This window comes from Carcharodon carcharias, chromosome 4 (assembly GCF_017639515.1).
Source record: "Carcharodon carcharias isolate sCarCar2 chromosome 4, sCarCar2.pri, whole genome shotgun sequence".
Lineage (NCBI taxonomy): Eukaryota > Metazoa > Chordata > Chondrichthyes > Lamniformes > Lamnidae > Carcharodon > Carcharodon carcharias.
In genome coordinates this window covers 100,356,797-100,374,496 of record NC_054470.1, presented here as the reverse complement: position 1 = coordinate 100,374,496, position 17,700 = coordinate 100,356,797, and the positions used below count along the sequence as shown (strand labels likewise).

The window sequence follows — 17,700 nt, the reverse complement described above, 5'->3', positions numbered from 1 at the left end:
GGGTTCCGCCAGGGTCACTCAGCTCCTGACCTCATTACAGCCTTGGTTCAAACATAGACAAAAGAGCTGAACGCCAGAGGTGAGGTGAGAGTGACTGCCCTTGACATCGAGGTAGCATTTGACCGAGTGTGGCTTCAAGGAGCCCCAGCAAAACTTGAGTCAATGGGAATCGGGGGAAAGCTCTCCGCTGGTTGGAATCATACCTAGTACAAAGGAAGATGGTTGTGATTGTTGGAGGTCAATCATCTCAGTTCCAGGACATCACTGCAAGAGTTCCTCAGGGTAGTGTCCTAGGCCCAACCATCTTCAGCTGCTTCATCAATGACCTTCCTTCCAACATAAAGTCAGAGGTGGGGGTGTTTGCTATGATTGCACAATGTTCAGCACCATTCGCGACTCCTCAGATACTGAAGCAGTCTTGTTAAAATACAGCAGGATCTGAACAATATCCAAACTTGGGCTGACAAGTGGCAAGTAACATTTGTGCCACACAAGTGTCAGGCAATGACCATCTCCAACAAGAGAGAATCTAACCATCACCTCTTGACATTCAATGGCATTACATTCTGAATCCTCCACTATCAACATCCTTGGAGATCACCATTGACCAGAAACTGAACTGGACTAGCCATATAAATACTGTGGCTACAAGAGCAGGTTAGAAGCTAAGAATCCTGCGGCGAGTAACTCACCTCTTGACTCCTCAAAGCCTGCCTATCATCTACACGGCACAAGTCAGGTGTGTGATGGGATACTCCACACTTGCCTGGATGAGTGCAACTCCAGTAATACTCAAAAAGCTTGACACCATCCAGAACAAAGCAGCATACTTGATTAGCTCCCCTTTCACAAACACTCCCTCTCTCCACCACCGACAAACAGTGGCAGCAACATGTACCATCTACAAGATGCACTGTAGAAACTCACCAAGGCTCCTTAGTCAGCACCTTCCAGACCAACGGCCACTACCATCTAGAAGGACAAGAGTAGCTGATAGATGGGAACACCACTACCTGGAAGTTTCCCTCCACGCTACTCACCATCCTGACTTGGAAATATATCGCCGTTCCCTTGTTGTCGCTGGGTCAAAATCCTGGAACTCCCTTCCTAACAGCACTGTGGGTGTACCTAAATACAGGGACTGCAGCAGTTCAAGAAGGCAGTTCACCACCACCGCCTTCTCAAGGGCAATTAGGGATGGGCAATAAATGCTGGCCTGGCCTGCATTTCTCCAGGTCATAAATTAATTTTTAAAAATTATACTATTACATTTCATCAAAAGAAACAAAGAAGATAAAGCAGACCTCAATGTGTATGAATTTTTAAAAATCCACTTAAAATATTGTTAATATCAGTCCAGAGATTACTTCACTGCTGTCTGCATTGTGACTGAAAAACCATTTGTGGTGAAGAGAAACCCTCTTGAATATGTGCAATTTGAGAATACTGTTACGTTTCCTGTGGGGGAATCGTAAACCAAAATAACCAAATTTACTGAATTACCTCCAAATGAAGACATTTCCAACAAGATTCCAATTTTTGTAGCTTTTATTTTAACAGAACTCAGAACCAATGCAAATTAAACAGGAATTAATGGGCAAATAATAATGCAAATAAAATGGCCAGTGCAAAGTTAGTACAATGAAGATACATCTCTCACAACCACATTCATTCCCCTTCAGCATGTGAGGCATTACATAGCTATACAATTCCACAATATGCTGTTCTTTATTCAATTACAATACGTAAGGAGTTCTATCTGACAACAGATTTCACCTCCAAGTTTTATGGGTACAATTTTCATCTGCTAGGCACACTTCTATGAATATCCTCTCCCTCAGGTCACACTGGTCCTGATGGTGTAGCTTTCCAAAGATCCTCCACAACTGATCAACCAATTACACTCTGAGTTTGGCCACTTCTGGGAAAATACCTCACTCATTAATATTTGTGTGCTATTCACACAGCTTTCCAGGTTTTAGATATTTTTAGCCAGCTTGCACATTCCCTCCAAGAGCTCCTGATTCCTTTTGTGCCAAACAGAAAAACTGACATCTTTCTGAAAGTGATTTGCTTAATTTCCTCAAGAATTTGCTGTGTTCCTCTTCATGTCTCTGTCAGCTTTATCTTTGTGTCTGCGTTTATGCCTTCATCCTCCAGAGCTTGTAGCTCTGCTTGACATCTGGCTACATGGCTTCTGATCTGTTAACTTCCTTCCTGTTGGTATTGCTTCTATGTTAAGCATCGCCATTGATCTCATGAACCAAATGTTAAAAAGGTTACGGGGAGAAGGCGGGAGAATGGGGTTGAGAAACTTATCAGCCATGATTGAAAGACGGAGCAGACTCGATGGGCCAAATGGCCTAATTTCTGCTCCTATGACTTATGGTCTTATGAACCAATATTTATTATCCAAAAAAATTACAATTGATTCCTTTACAATCAATGCAAACTCTTACAAGTCCTTTTCAAACTTTCTTAAAAAGAATTACAGATTCCACAGACCTGTTCAGGAAATTATAAATATTTCTTACTGTACTGCTTCTGGGTCAAAGGTTGTCACAATACTCAGATACAAAAGTGGGAGGCATAGCCAGTTCTTTGAGCGAAGGTTCATTTCAATGGAGGGTTTGATTGACAGTCATTAAAAAATTAAGCATACGTTGGACATACTCTAGGTACGCTGTAAGTCAGCTGCACCCAAAATTCTTCAATTTTTTGAACCACGTAATTGGTTTGCCCCCACATTATGAGTGTATCTGGCGGAATATCAGGAGAAATGCAGGGGAAACTGCAGGCCCTGATTTTCCCTAGATCTTCAAATATTTTAACCTTATATATGCAGTAATAAATAGAGCAAATAGAGCAGAGTTGAAAGATAAAGTTACTGGTATTACTTGCTTGCTTTCGCCCTACTTATTTATTAAGTAGAGAAACAGACCACCACCCGTGATTTCATGCCAGCTGGCCAATTAACAGGCAGCCAGCGTGAAAGGCGCGCCGAAAGGCTCAGCGGTGCTGGGGTGGGGGCAGGAGGAGGGCAGACGCTGAAGTCAGCACAGGGGCAGGGGGGAGCGCTCACAGAAATCTCCCTGAAGGCAGAGAGCTGCCTCAGGGGGCTGAAGAATTCAAATCCAATAATAATAGATTTTAAAATCCAGAAAAAATGCCCACGCCTCAGAAACAGTCACCTGAACCCCTGCACGAGGTGAAAATTCTGTGCAAACATTTTTATTTTTTTTAATTAACATCGGAAACCTCATCACGCCTTTGGGTGAGGTTTCCCCAAAAAGGCAAAGACACCTGGCCACTTTGCCTGCCTGCCAACTGTAATGTTGGACGGGCAGCAAATAATCACGGTTCATTAATATGTTAATGGCCTTAAGAGGCTTCTTATTTGTCAGCAGGCGCTGTTGACTCTCGGGCACGCCTGCCAACTGAAATATTGCATGGTTCATTACGCATTATTTCATGCTCGAGCATGTCAGGCGCATGCCTGCATGCCGAGTGAAAAATTCTACCCCTGGTGTTAAGCCCAAAAATGAACAGGTTTAGATCCCAGGTGGGATGGGGGCAGGGGGCAGGGGGCACCCCCAACAGAAACCCCCTTCTGACTGGGGGTGATGTCCCACCCCTTAAGGCCTACTGGCTGTTGGACCTCCCTCCACCCAGCCTTTCCCCTGACATCTCAATCACCCCCTTGTGCCCCCCACAGGCCTCCCCTACCCTCCCCACCTTGGGATCCCTTAAACTTACCTTGTCCTCTGTTCCTGGGACTTAGGCTCAGGCATGTTGGTGCACTTCCTCTTCAGTCCACTGCAGCTTCTGGTCACTGCAGGGACTGGCTGGCAGCTCTGTAAGGCAGGACTTCCTCCTGATTGAGGAATGAAAGCCCCACCTGCAGCCAGTTAACACTCATTTGAGCATGAAATGGCTGCAGGAAGTTCAGAGTCGTTTGGGATGTGATCCCTGTTGACTCTTTGGATAGCCGGAAGGGAGACCCCACCATCTGAAAAATTCAGGCCCTGGTGTATCCACGTACAATATGATTGGTCTGACCAGGCATAATCAGTGATCACACCACTAGTTTTTTGGACAACCTGGGTGGGCCAGGATTTTTCAGAAGGCGGAATTTCCCTTCCCGCCATTCGACAAATTGGCAGAGAACACATTGCCGCCGATACGGCCTGCCCCGTAGCCATTTAACGCTCCAATGAGCCTTAATTGGCTGGATGCGGGACTTCCGCCCCGCAGTCAGGAAGATGTCCTGCTTCATAGAACCATAGAAAAGTTACAGCACAGAGAGTGGCCAGACCTTTTGGGTGGGGATGGGTGGGGGCTGCTGGGGCAGCCAATGTGAAAAGGAGCCTGTTGATGGAGGGCACCCCCACCGCCCCCCTTTTCCCACCCGAGGTCTGAGCAGGATCAATTTTAGAGCTTCCCTTCTGCCCTGAACTCCTCCCACCAACCTGAACATTGAGGCTGGGCAGGGAACGGCCCTTAAGTGATCTTTAATTGGCCACTTAAGGGCGTCAATTGAGGTGAGGGCATGGAGCCAGCCTAGGCCTCACCTGTCCCACAATAAAATTGCAGAGAGATTGGGGCAGACGAGCGCATAGTGGGAAGGCCATCTGAAGGATTTTACAGCCATCCCCTGCCTACAAACGCACCAGGGGTGGGGGGGTGGAGGAGGCAGTGGAAATGACATAAAATTCTTCCCCTGGTGTTTCAAGCTACGATCAAGGCCTGGACCCTGAATATTGGAGACTGATGTTTTGGTTTTGATTTTATAAAAGGATTCAACTATGGCATATTTTGAATGGAGCACAATACAGCCACCAGCCTAGACACGTACATGGACTTTGTCTTTTATATGACAACCTCCCCCTGAACCTGGTGAATTCACTGGGGTTAGCAATCAATGTTCTTGGCAGACAAGACTCAGCATTAGTGCCTGGACCACTGGTCTGTGGAATTTTGTGGCCAATACTGCCATTATCTCGAAGGAGGGCACTGAAAATCAGAGGAAGGGTCAATAGGACTGGTCTCACACAGCTCTCAGCAACGAATCTCAGGGATTTGCATAGGCCTGGCAAAACTACTTACCCATCCTCTTGGGCGTAAGTGGTGTGACATGTGGAGGCCAATGTTTAGAGCCAAAAATATAAATTCCCCAAGAAAGTCTTTTCACTCTTAAGCAATATATTTTAGAATCCAGATTATCAACAGCAGCTAATCCTAAGTGACTACTGCATTAATTTTTTTGTGTGTTAATTTAACGTGCATGGGCTGATTTTCAATTATAGTATGCAAGTGGACAGTGGGCGTGCTGATTTGCACTATCTGCTGAAAGCACTAGTAAAAAACCTTAAGCAGCGTATTCAGAGGGAAATAGACTGTGAGGGCATGGCTGGAAAGATTTTAGGTTCAGAAAAATCAGACATTCCTGGGATGGCAGGATCATCATGTGAGGTGAGATCAGGATAACAAGGCCTGTATTCACAGGTGATTAGAAGAATGAGAGAAGATCTCATTGAAACATAAAATTCTGACAGGGATGGATAGACGGGATGGATAGACTGGTTGCAGGGATGATATTTCCTCTAGTTGGGGGGTCTAGAACAAGAGGTCACAGTCTCAGGATACAAGGTAGACCATTTAGGACTGAGATGAAAAGAAACTTCCTCACTCAGAGGGTGGTGAACCTATGGAATTCTCTAACACAGAAGGCGGTGGAAGCCAAGGCTTTCTGAATATATTTAAGAAGGAAATAGGTAGACTTCTGGGCTCTAAAGGTGTCAAGGGGTATGGGGAGAGCACGGGAGTACGGCATTGAGATACAGAGTCAGCCATGATCATATTGAATGCAGCGCAGGCTCGAAGGCCTAAATTACCTACTCCTGCTCCTATGTTTCTATGTTTATAAACCACAGTGTATGCCCATTTTTGAAGTGACCAGCAATGGCCCCTTTAAAGACCACTGGTAAGGCCTCTCCAGGCGCAGCACCTGAAAACTGCATCAGACCTTTAATTTAAATAATTAAATGAGCCGTTTTAGGGACAGAAGGGCAGGCTGCCCATTTAGAATTAAGAGGGTATTGGGCAACCAGTGGACAATAAGTTTTTAGATACAAATTTTACTTGCCTACATCCCCACTTTTCAATGTGCACGGGGCGGTGGTGTCCTTGCATAATTGTAATATTGTGCTGTGTTTTCCATTTCTTTTTAGAAATGAAATATCTAAATATGAGGACTGTTAGAGGTTAGTAATATTTTAGCAGACCAGCTGTTACTGCGTACCTGCACGAACCAGTCAATGGTACAGCAGTTTACAAGGGATGGAAACATTCGACATCGAGCTCGAAATGCATCACCAACGGGACTCATGCAGAGTACAATATGCAGTTTCTGCCGAACACGGTTTATAAAAAATTGAAAGACCTGAAAAAGAAGACACACAATTAATGGATGATTTTTTTTTCCCACGCACTGAATTTTCTTAGTTATTCAATGACTGCATGACAATAAGTCAACAACAATCTGTTGAGGAAAGATCTCACCTGAAAACTTAAATGAATGAATTGGTCAAAATGAATGACTTAATTGCAGAAATTATTCAAACCAAAATGCCCTAAAACCTATAAATGCTTCTGATTACATCCTCGACTGTTAGGAGGCAAAGTCTGGACACCAGAGCTTAATTTTATGACATCAGTATCACCAGTAAATACAAGTAGGAAAGGATGTGCCACACTCTTTCTCCATTTCCATTAGTACTGCATAATTTTTAAGATTATGGTCTCAAGGAAAGCCAAGTCCAGTAAAGACAGAAGTACATCTAATAATTAAAATCACAAAACCAGGGAAAAGAGTAGAAATCTAACAAATTTCAAGATGGAGACAAGCAATTTTTCCATAGAGTAGCATAAGGTGCCAATACTCAAACTCCATCCATGCCCAAGAGAAGGAAAGGTTCAGAGTCATCAGCATGACCTTGTTGCACAATCAATGCTGGGAAGTTGTGCCAATTGGTTGCTGACCTTTGGGCTTCAGAGGACAAAAGCCAGATGGCCTCCAGTTCTGTAAGTGGTGAGAGAGAAAGATTTCCATCTTCCTTCAGCTTTCTGTCTGGTCCCTTTAGTATGAATCTAATGCCAGCTTCTTCAGCTGCCAACTCAAACTGGATGCCCTTCAGTTGCATCGTGAGGCCTGGGGCCATCTGTCTGGAGAAGCCCCAGAAATCCTAGCATAACATAAATGAGACAGAGTCCTGATATAATGTTATTATTAGCTCATTTTCCTCCCCATGATGCTAGGGAACTGAAAGTTTCCTAAGTGTTGCAGAAAGGAATATCAGGACCTCTGTGCAGAAGATTCCCACTAAAAGCTGTAAACGGCAAATTACTCTGTACAGAACACAATGCCTCTTGAGCTTTTGCAACATCTACGGCTGTTCCAATGTTGCTAAGAGATGAATTCTTAAGGTCAAAGTGGTACTTTGAGAGAGTCTCCCATCATCTGCCAGTGCTAAAAAGAAACCTTCAGGGACAGTTTAAATTATTCCAGTACAGGGATTGCAGTCATTAAATTTATTAGGTTTTTCAGACAGGCTGAAGGTTTTTCTACCTTTTGGAATTCTAAATAAATTGCTAGGGAACTGGACCTGGAAGCTGTAGCTGGATGAATCAAGAGGGTGATGAACAAGTGTGGGTCTAGAAAGTTTATTATTGTTCCGAGTCAGGGTAATATATAATCTCATAAAGAGCACAGATAACAACTGAATACTGCTGCATTTCTGAGTTCTGATCCTTGATAAGAAATTCTTCACTGGTATTTTACAATAGATTTATGTTATCCAGTAAGAATTTTATTGAAAGCTGTAGCTGATGTATTACCTCTTAGTAGTGACTTCCATACACCTTCAATAAACTTGTTAAATGTAATAAGGTATCTAAGGAGACAAAGCTAAACTACTGACACATTCTCTGAAGCCACTAAATATCTCAATGGAACTGAAGGAAAATCTTCCGTTTTATCTTCACTACTCCTCTCTATGACAGTATGTGGAACACGGCTCATGTACCAAAGGCAGTATTGGCACATGAATTATTAGATTTAATTTGGTCATCTAATTTTATAATTTGTCATTGATATCTGGCTTATTGTTTCTTTTATTACTGTTCTCATCCTGGACAGCCACAAATTGGAAAAGATACTGTAAATAACAGAAACCCCATAGGTAAATAAGTTCTTTGATATAGCTCCTCAAGTGATCAGTCTGCTATAAAACAAACACACTTCTATTCTGTGGTCACATCAAAGATATTTAATCCTTTAATAGCATATTTAAAATGCCATAGTGTGAATTCAGAGCCCTATGCTGAGATAATTGTAGCTTTTGAAACTCAGCCAAGGATTCATAATGATATAATAACAGCTCTTGGGAAATGTCATCAAGGATCTCGATTTAAACTGTGGAACAGATGTTCATGTTTTTTCTCACATACACCAGATGGCCTGTCAATCAAAGCAGTCCGCAGACTTTTTTTTTTACTTTCACTGAAACTTGAGCAAGTTTTGTTTTCAAATTTAAAGAGCAGTGGATTTAAGAAACATCAGATCATGATATTTAAACAGACCTTACATCTATTCCATCAATTTGGCAACTTCAACACTGCAGATTAAGGCCCTCAGAACAGCCAAAATGCGGTCTGTTTGAATTCATCACTAATTTTAAACGGCCCTGCTGAGTTTGGGTTTCTGATCTGTGTGAATCACACCCCAACTCCTCTCCAATGAAAATGGTGGCGGAACTGCTGCATCCATGTCCTACCTGCTATTCTTAAAGGTCCATGGAGGCTTCCATACTCGACAAAAATCTGGCCCAGAGCCTCTTGCTAAAGCAAACACTCACATAGGCTCTCAAATGTATGGGTTGGCAGAGGGATTTGCACCCACATGCAAGAAGTGGACTTACAGATATCTGGATCCATTGGCCATCCATTGGTGTTTAAGTGTGGGCACCAGTGTTTCAGGAGGGGTAAGAGATGTGGTGGTCATGTGACAAAAATAGTGTGGCCATTATCCAGGGCAGGGGAGCCCTAAACTTTTCCTGTGCACATGGAGGAAGTTTCCAGTTCCTCCTGGCCTCTCAAACTAAAGTAAGGCACACAGCTTGAATAGCTTCTTCTGCTTCCAATGCTCTTCCCACTTGACTTTATCTATGAAGAATGCCAGAGTGCAGTGTTAAATCAGAATTGTAATTGTATTCAGGGCACATTGATATCATCAGGCCCTGAGCTGCATATTAAAAGAATAACATACCCAGATTCAAGTGGGTGTTTTTTCAAGCTACTCAGAAGAGCAGTTGAAAATAAAAGACAATGGGATCCAGGAGGAACATCAGCAGGTGAAGTTACCCAATCAATTTTAACCATCTACCTGCCTGATGGGTGGACAAGATTGAAATCAACCCCCATTTTGTGTCATTGCAAGGGTATCCCTCCTATTCTAGCTACCAATACCTATCCTTTGCAACTGTCAGTGTTCAGGTCAGATCATATTGTCAAGAAATACCCCCACATCAATTTAGCATGTAAAGTATCCGATTTCATTCCTGTGCCTTGTGGGGGAAACATTGTGCAAGTGATTTAGCCAACAGAAATTGTACTAAAATATCTCAGATTGCCTTCTAAACTTTCTTGTGGGACAAACACATGTTGTCATCCTGTTATCAGAAACTTACCATAGAGGGAAAGTAAAGATTCAGATCAACTATTCTAAGCCACAACATGAAATTCCATTTTTCTTCCACCTACCAAATGATGTGCATAGGCCAAAGTGGCTGTATACATCAATGCTTTTTAGTTCTTACTTCATCTCTGTTTCCTTCTGGTATTCCAGCATCTTTAGCATTTGGGCGAGTGGCAGCAAGGACCTGCTCAAGCTCATCTTTCTCAAACAAATTTGGAACTTCTCCTGAGTTGAGGATGTTATTGATGTCTTCTAGAAACTCCTCTGCCACAATCTGTTAGAAAACAATAATATATTAACACAATCTCATGTGTGTTGGTAATTATACCAACCAAAAAATCATAAGCAGGAAATGCATTTAACAGCTGACATAACACAAATCATTCTAGGTAACAATGTCCAAAGGATTTGAATCTTGAGTCTGTTAATTGTAAAACAATGTATTAGTGCTGGCTATGTCTCACTATGATAATATCACATTTGTGGCAGATTACAACTAATAAAGAGATATAACTAAATACTATGGCCTAGAAATTCAGTTGCCCAACAACCATTTTTTTTGTTCCTAAACAGCCTCCTAAACTTTCAATATGGTGGGCAGGAAGATTTCTGGCCGGAAGTGTGCCACCTGGCATATCAGAAAAGGCACATGCATTCATGACAGGGACACAATTGGAGATCATTTTAGGCCTGGGTACAGGCCAAGTGATTCTTGCTCAGAAAAATCTGTCCCAGCAAAATCTGCAAGGCTACTTTGTGGTTAGAGCTAGGAGTGCAAGACCTATGAGAATGGCAGCAAAAGTAGCCTTCTAAAGTCATTTTCTTAATTCCAGGTTGCCAAGATGAGTTGGAAAGGTTGATATAAATTGAGCAATTGGAAATTGTAAGCTTAGGAGAAACTATTTGAGCTACTCATGCCCCTCTGAAAAAAATAAAACGACCTAACACTTTTTATACTGTTTTACTTTGGAGTAAAGACAGTCCATTTACCTTGAAACCTTAGATGTACACTTCTGAAATTAATCTCTCCTCAGGTTACTTCCAGGCACCAGTGAGAAGATCAGTCAGTCTGCAGCTGATCATTGCAAAAAACAAGTGACTGATGCAGCAAGCAACAGCACCTTCCCCTTGGACACAGGAAAAGACCAAGCCCACAGTTTTGTATCAAATATCAGGATTCCAAAAGTCCAGACTGCCATTCCTGCAGTACAGATGTCTTTGGAACAACCATTTGCTTCAAGACTGACTGCATGCTTGTCGTACATGAGCGACCTATACATACAGATTGTGAAATTCTAGACAATAACCATCATGCTAGGCACACACTAATTACTCTAAAGATCTTCTGTGCCCTGAAAACATCGAGATCCCTGGACTCACCAGGTGTAAATGAAGGTGGTCTCACTCTCTAGCTGTATAGCAGCACTGCACACTGAACTTACTCTTACAGTATATAAGATAGGAATGCCAAGGCAGGACTCAAATTACAAACTTTCCTTGCCCCAATCCTACAAATGAAGGAAAGTTTTAAAATGGGTGATATAAATGGCCAAATAAAAGAAGCTGGCTCCAACTGCCTGTTTTCCAGCTTTTATTTCGGTGAAACAAGAGTTGGGAACCCCAACCCCATCACTTGGGTCAGGAATTGGACTTAACTGGTCTTGTGGTCTCGTTCGGAGCATTCTCCGAAGCAAAGTCTGTCAATCAACCTGATTTCTGTACAGGGAACTTGTCAGTGTACATTGTAGACTTAAAACTCCAAAGATGCATGGAAACCCAGAAGCTCGCATGCTGCTGGGCCTCCACTCCTGGCAAATCACAAAGTTAACATTCCCCCACAGTATCCTCCTCTAGATCAATATTAACAGACAACTGTAGTAACAAACTGCGAAATACTTAGCTATCGCTGTTAAAAATGTCATGTTGTTAAATTGATATAAAATACTATAATTTTCTAAAAATATTTTATATTTATATAAACCCCCTGATTTCTTTTCTTACCAGGAGAATTTTCCAGATTGATGGGTGTTATAAGTAAGACTAAGGGCAAAGATTCATGACGAATGTTGAAAGCTTCACCAGTTGAGAGAAACAAAAGTTACTGAATTTTCAAAAGCGATACCTGTGTGTCAGTGAAGAGAAAGACTGTATCTTTGTCCTCTACTCCAGCCAATTTATAAAGTTTTCTCAGGTCCTCATGGAACGAGTCATAGTTGTAACCACGGCTAAGTTCAATTTGAAAGCACTTGTAGTTACACATGTGTGCAGCCAGTCGTGTGAGGGACTGTTTGCCCGTGCCTCCAACACCCACTAGAAGTGCATTTCCTCGTTCTTGGCGAATCATGCGAGCAATTCTGTAAGATCATCACAGAATCAACTTAGATAACATCCTTAGTTTCAACCACTAATTTCTTCAAACTAACAAAATGATATGACACCTGTAGTGAGATGCTACCACAGCCCCCAATCTTTGATGTAGTACGTGCAATTTCCCAATATTATACATTCTTATCCAGTCTCTAATTTTAACAGTTGCCTTGTGTGTTTTAGTCCTTATGAACTATTTTAAAGTTGATATGCACAAACAAGTATTTACAATATTCTAGCTTTAACTTAGTCCTATTGTTTTAGGAGTGTATTTTTCATTACCTCCTAATGTACAATGAAGAATTCCATGGCACATGTACAAATGAAGAGAATCAGAGTTAACAGAAGAGAAACCCCTGACTCCCCCAGTTCCAGGCCACAACCCCCGATCTTCCCCACTCCCAGCTCCCTCGTCCCCTGATTTCCCTCCCGATCCTAGGCTTTGTGATTCACCCACTCATAATCCCAGGACCCTTTGCTCCATGATTCCTGACCATCACGATTTAAGTTCCTTTTAAGCTGTGCAGAGGCACAGCCATGCTCCAGCCCATCAAGTGCCATGTACTTGATTAACGCCGTGCACATGGCATATGCAGAGTGCTCTGCTGCTTCATAAATCAATGCTTCACGAAGCTGTGACACCACAAATGCCCGGATTTTCACTGGTGCCTGATTCCACTTGAGGCTATGTGGCAACAGCTTTTGGCTGGACGCTGCAGGAAGAGGGAGAGCTCTGAAAGTGGCAGATGGTAGAGAAAAGAAGTTGCAATTTAAGGAGTCGGACTTGCTGCGAACCCATGAGCACTTTCTGAGAGACCATGAGCTCAGTGGGTGCTGATATTTAGTTTTGGGTGCATTTTGTTGTAATTTGATAATTGTAATTTGACTGTTGTTATTGCAGCAGGGATGCAAGCGTTTACAGAATCAGAAATGCTCAGGAGGAGTAGCGAGTGGGAAAGTTCACGGGGCAAGTGGAGAGGCAGGAGAGACAGTGAGCAGGATGGAAACGGCCAGCAGGCATGTTGGCAAGTCGGGAGAGGTGGCGGGTGAGAGATTTTGGAAGGGAAGGCGGGTGGGAGGGTTTGGAAAGGAAGCAAAGGTTCAAGAGAGGCAGTGAGTCGGGAGAGGCGGCGAGTCGGGAGAGACAGTGAGTTGGGAGAGGCAGTGAGTCGGGAGAGACGGTGAGTCGGCGAGTCGGGAGAGAAAGTGAGTCGGGAGAGGCAGTGAGTCGGGAGAGGCAGTGAGTCGGGAGAGGCAGCGAGTCGGGAGAGACAGTGAGTCAGGAGAGGCAGTGAGTCGGGAGAGGCAGTGAGTCGGGAGAGGCGGTGAGTCGGGAGAGGCGGCGAGTCGGGAGAGGCAGTGAGTCGGGAGAGGCAGTGAGTCGGGAGAGGCAGTGAGTCGGGAAAGGCAGTGAGTCGGGAGAGGCAGTGAGTCGGGAAAGGCAGTGAGTCAGGAGAGGTGGTGAGTCAGGAGAGGCAGTGAGTGGGAGATGCACCAAACTGGAAAGGCAGCAGTCGGGAGTGGCGCTGACTGGAGAGGCAGTGAGCAGGTGGCAGTGAGTTGGGAGAGGTGCCAAGCTGGAGAGGCAGCGAATTGGGAGAACTGGTGAGAGGGGGAGACAGCGAGCTAGAGAAGCAACGAGCAGGAGGCAGCGAGCTGGAGAGGCAGTGAGTTGGAGAGATGGCAATAGAGAGGCAGTGAGTCAGGAGCGGCACCACTAACTGAATGAATGCATAGACTTGGTGTTTATATCTTTGTACAAACAGGTTTGCCCTCTCTGTAAACTATTATATATATTAGTAAAATTTCAAACAATCAAACAGTTAACATAATGATCCACCAAGGGAAATTTTGGCAAAACACATACAGGGTTGAGTTTAGGAAACTCTGGGCGGAATCATCTCAGGTTTGCACTAAGTGTGGTAGCAGGCGGGTGAAACAACATTTTATCCGCCGGCTGCAATGGTGGCTTTTCAAGCCGTATTGTCCCAAATCCGTTGCAGTAATTATGCATTTCCAGGATATACGCCACTTCAAAGGTGGGCGGGCTCTAATTCACCTGCCACGCCATCACCTCACCGCTTCATCACGCCTGGCACCACAATTAAGGTACAGCCATGCTCAGTGCTTCCACCCCAGGGCTGCAGCAAAGAAGACATGGCCCCGAAAGGCAAGAAGACTGCAGCTCTCAAGCACCTTTTGGATGCTGTGGAGGCCCACTGTGCTGTCCTCTACCCCTACTCTGGCTGCAGGAGGGGCAGCTACATTACCACTCCGGCTTGGTAGGTGATGGCAGTGGTGATCAGTGCCAATATTGTACAGAAGAGCTTGGCCATCCAATGCAGATAAAGAATGAATGATCTCATCTATGCAGACCGGGTATGGAAAACATCCCATCCTTTAAACTCACACACTCAAGTCCATCACACATTCACTGGCACCTCACTCACTGACAGTTTAAGGGATATCACCAACCATTCTCACATACACACTCTCACACGTCCATCTGGCCTCATCTCTCTGGAGACTGCCTCCTCAGCCCTCACCATTTGGAGGCCACCTGCACAGATCAATATGTGCCCCCACACACACCCAGGATACCCACCTTCCTCAGTATAGTCCTCATTCTGCAGCCTCTTCCCATGCCTGAGGCCACTTTGCCCCCTTCCACTAACAAGCCCAAAGCTGCAGCTATTGAAAAGCCACCCATATATGGTTGATCTGGCAGATGGAGACCTACCTGCGAGGCCCCCTAAAAGTGACGTGGTGTTGTCTGTGAAGCCTGGCGCTGATGACTCCGAGTGCTGACCGACACAAGATAGGCAAACAAATCTTCAAGTCCCGAGTGAAGTGCAGCCCGTCAAGTGCACGTTTTATATATGCTGTGGTGAATCACGTTACCGTGTCTTCCAACCAATGTGGGCGGATGATCCAGTGGTGAGAGGGGGGAGGAGGGGGGAGGGAGGGAATGAGTCTGGCGGACTGGCCTTATAATGATATGCTGATATATTATAATGAGATTCCTGGAGTTTGACAGTGGGGAACGCAGCTCGCCATTAGACGATCGCAAACTGGCTTCATGACGTTGTGAAACTGATTTTTGTCCTTCTCACCATATTGTCCGCTCACACCACTGAACATGCCTGACGCTGGCAGGCATGAATAGTCCTAGTGTCTGTCTTGGCACAAAATTTCACTCAGCAGAAATGGAATAGCTTCTGTCTTGTTCTTTAATTCTCGCCAAATGAATTCAGGCTGCAAAATTTGATAAAGCCTGAAAATGGGCACTTCTGACCTACAATGCATGATTAACCCTCAATGAGAAAGGTTTGATTAATAACCTTGTTGTGCCAGGTCCTTTAGGGAACAGTGACCACAACATGATAGAGTTCTTCATTAGGATGGAAAGTGGAGTAGTACGATCTGAAACTAGGGTCTTAAATCTTAACAAAGGAAACTACAAAGATATGAGGGGGGAGTTGGCTAAGATAGATTTGGGAACTTCATTAAAAGGCATGACAGTGGACAGACAATGGCTAATATTTAAGGAATGAGTGTATACATTGCAACAGTTATACATTCCTTTCTGATGTAAAAACACAACAGGAAAAGCGGCCTAACCATGGCTAACAAGAGAAATTAAGGACAACATTAGATACAAAAAGGAGTCATGTAAAGTTGCTAAAAAAAAGCAGCAAGCCTGAGGATTGGGAGCAGTTTAGAATTCAGCAAAGGAGGAGCAAGAGATTGATTAAGAGGGGAAAAATAGAGTATGAGAGTAAACTTGCAATGAACATAAAAGCAGACAGTAAAAGCTTCTGTAAGTATGTAAGAAGAAAAAGATTTGTGAAGACAAATGTAGGTCCCTTACAGTCTGAAACAGACAAATTTATAAAAGAAAGCAAGGAAATGGCCCAGTAATTAAACAGCCACTTTAGTTCTGTCTTCATGGAGGAAAACACAAATAACTTCCCAGAAATACTAGGGAACCAAGGTTCTAGTGAGAAGGAGGAATTGAAGGAAATTTAGGATTGCTGGAAAAAATTAATGGAACTGAAAGCCAATAAATCCCCAGGGCCCAATAATCTACATCCCAGGGTACTAAAGGAGGTGGTCATGGAAATAGTGGATGTGTTGGTTGTCATCTTCCAACGTTCTGTAGTTTCTGGAACAGTCCTGGCAGATTGGAGGGTGGCAAATGTAACCCCGCTATTTTAAAAAGGAAGGAGGGAGAAAACAATGAATTACCGGCAGTAGTATGGAAAATGCTAGAGTCTATTACAAAGGATGTGATAATATAACACTTAGAAAATAATGACAGGATCAGACAAAGTCAACATGGACTTATGAAAGAGAAATTATGTTTGACAAACCAACTGGAGTTCTTTGAGCATGTAACTAGCAGAATAGATGAGGGACAACCAGTGGATGTGGTGTATTCGGATTTTCAGAAAGGTTCTGAAGTCCCACATAAGAGGTTAGCGTGTAAAATTAAAGCACATGGGTTTGGGGGTAATATATTGCCATGGATTGAGAATTGGTTAGCAGACAGGAAACAGAGAGTAAGAATAAATGGGTTGTTTTTGGAGTGGCAGACAGTGACTAGTGGGGTACGGCAAGGATCAGTGCTTGGTCCCCAGCTATTCACAATATATATCAATGATTTGGATGAGGGAACCAAATGTAATATTTCCAAGTTTGCTGACAACACGAAAATTGGTGGGAATGTGAGCGATGAGGACGGTATTAAGTGGCTTCAAGGAGAGTTAGGCAGGTTGAGTGAGTGGGCAAATACATGGTAGATGCAGTATAATGTGGATGAATGTGAAGTTATCCACTTTGGTAGGAAAAACAGAATGGCAGAGTATTATTTAAATGGTAAGCGATTGGGAAATGTTGATGTACAAAGGGACCTGCGTGTCCTTGTACACCAATCGCTGAAATCAAGCATGCAGGTGCAGCCAGCAGTTCGGAAGGCAAATGGTACATTGGCCTTCATTGCGAGAGGACTTGAGTACAGGAGCAAGGATGTCTTACTGCAGCTGTACAGGGCCTTGGTGAAACCACACCTGGAGTATTGTGTGCAGTTTTGGTCTCCTTACCTAAGAAAGGATATACTTGCCATAGAGGGAATGCAGTGAAGATTCATCAGGCTGATTCCTGGGATGGCAGGATTGTCGTACGAGGAGAGATTGGGCCAACTAGGCCTGTATTCACTGGAGTTTGGAAGAATGAGAGGAGATCTCACTGAAACATAAAATTCTGACAGGGATGGATAGACTGGATTCAGGGATGATATTTCCTCTGGTTGGGGGGTCTAGAACAAGGGGTCAGAGTCTCAGGATACAGCGTAGACCATTTAGGACTGAGATGAGGAGAAACTTCATCACTCAGAGGGTGGTGAACCTATGGAATTCTCTACCACAAAAGGCTGTGGAGGGCATGTCACTGAATATATTTAAGAAGTAAATAGATAGATTTCTGGACCCTAAAGGTGTCAAGGGGTATGGGGAGAGTGCAGGGGTACAGCATTAAGAAAGAGGATCATCCATAAACATATTGAATGACGGAGCAGGCTC

The 17,700-nt window shown here is 43.8% G+C and overlaps 1 protein-coding gene across 1 annotated transcript in view; it reads right to left on the bottom strand.

The window, feature by feature from the left end:
• dnah6 (dynein, axonemal, heavy chain 6) overlaps window positions 1-17,700 on the bottom strand; it is a 425,407-nt gene that overhangs the window by 178,729 nt on the left and 228,978 nt on the right. The window contains exons 46-48 of the mRNA XM_041185312.1: window positions 11,877-12,108; window positions 9,876-10,028; window positions 6,302-6,442 (exon numbers count right to left, since the gene is read on the bottom strand). Of these exons, the coding sequence (XP_041041246.1) occupies window positions 6,302-6,442; window positions 9,876-10,028; window positions 11,877-12,108 (526 nt within the window). The remainder of the gene's footprint in view (window positions 1-6,301; window positions 6,443-9,875; window positions 10,029-11,876; window positions 12,109-17,700) is intronic.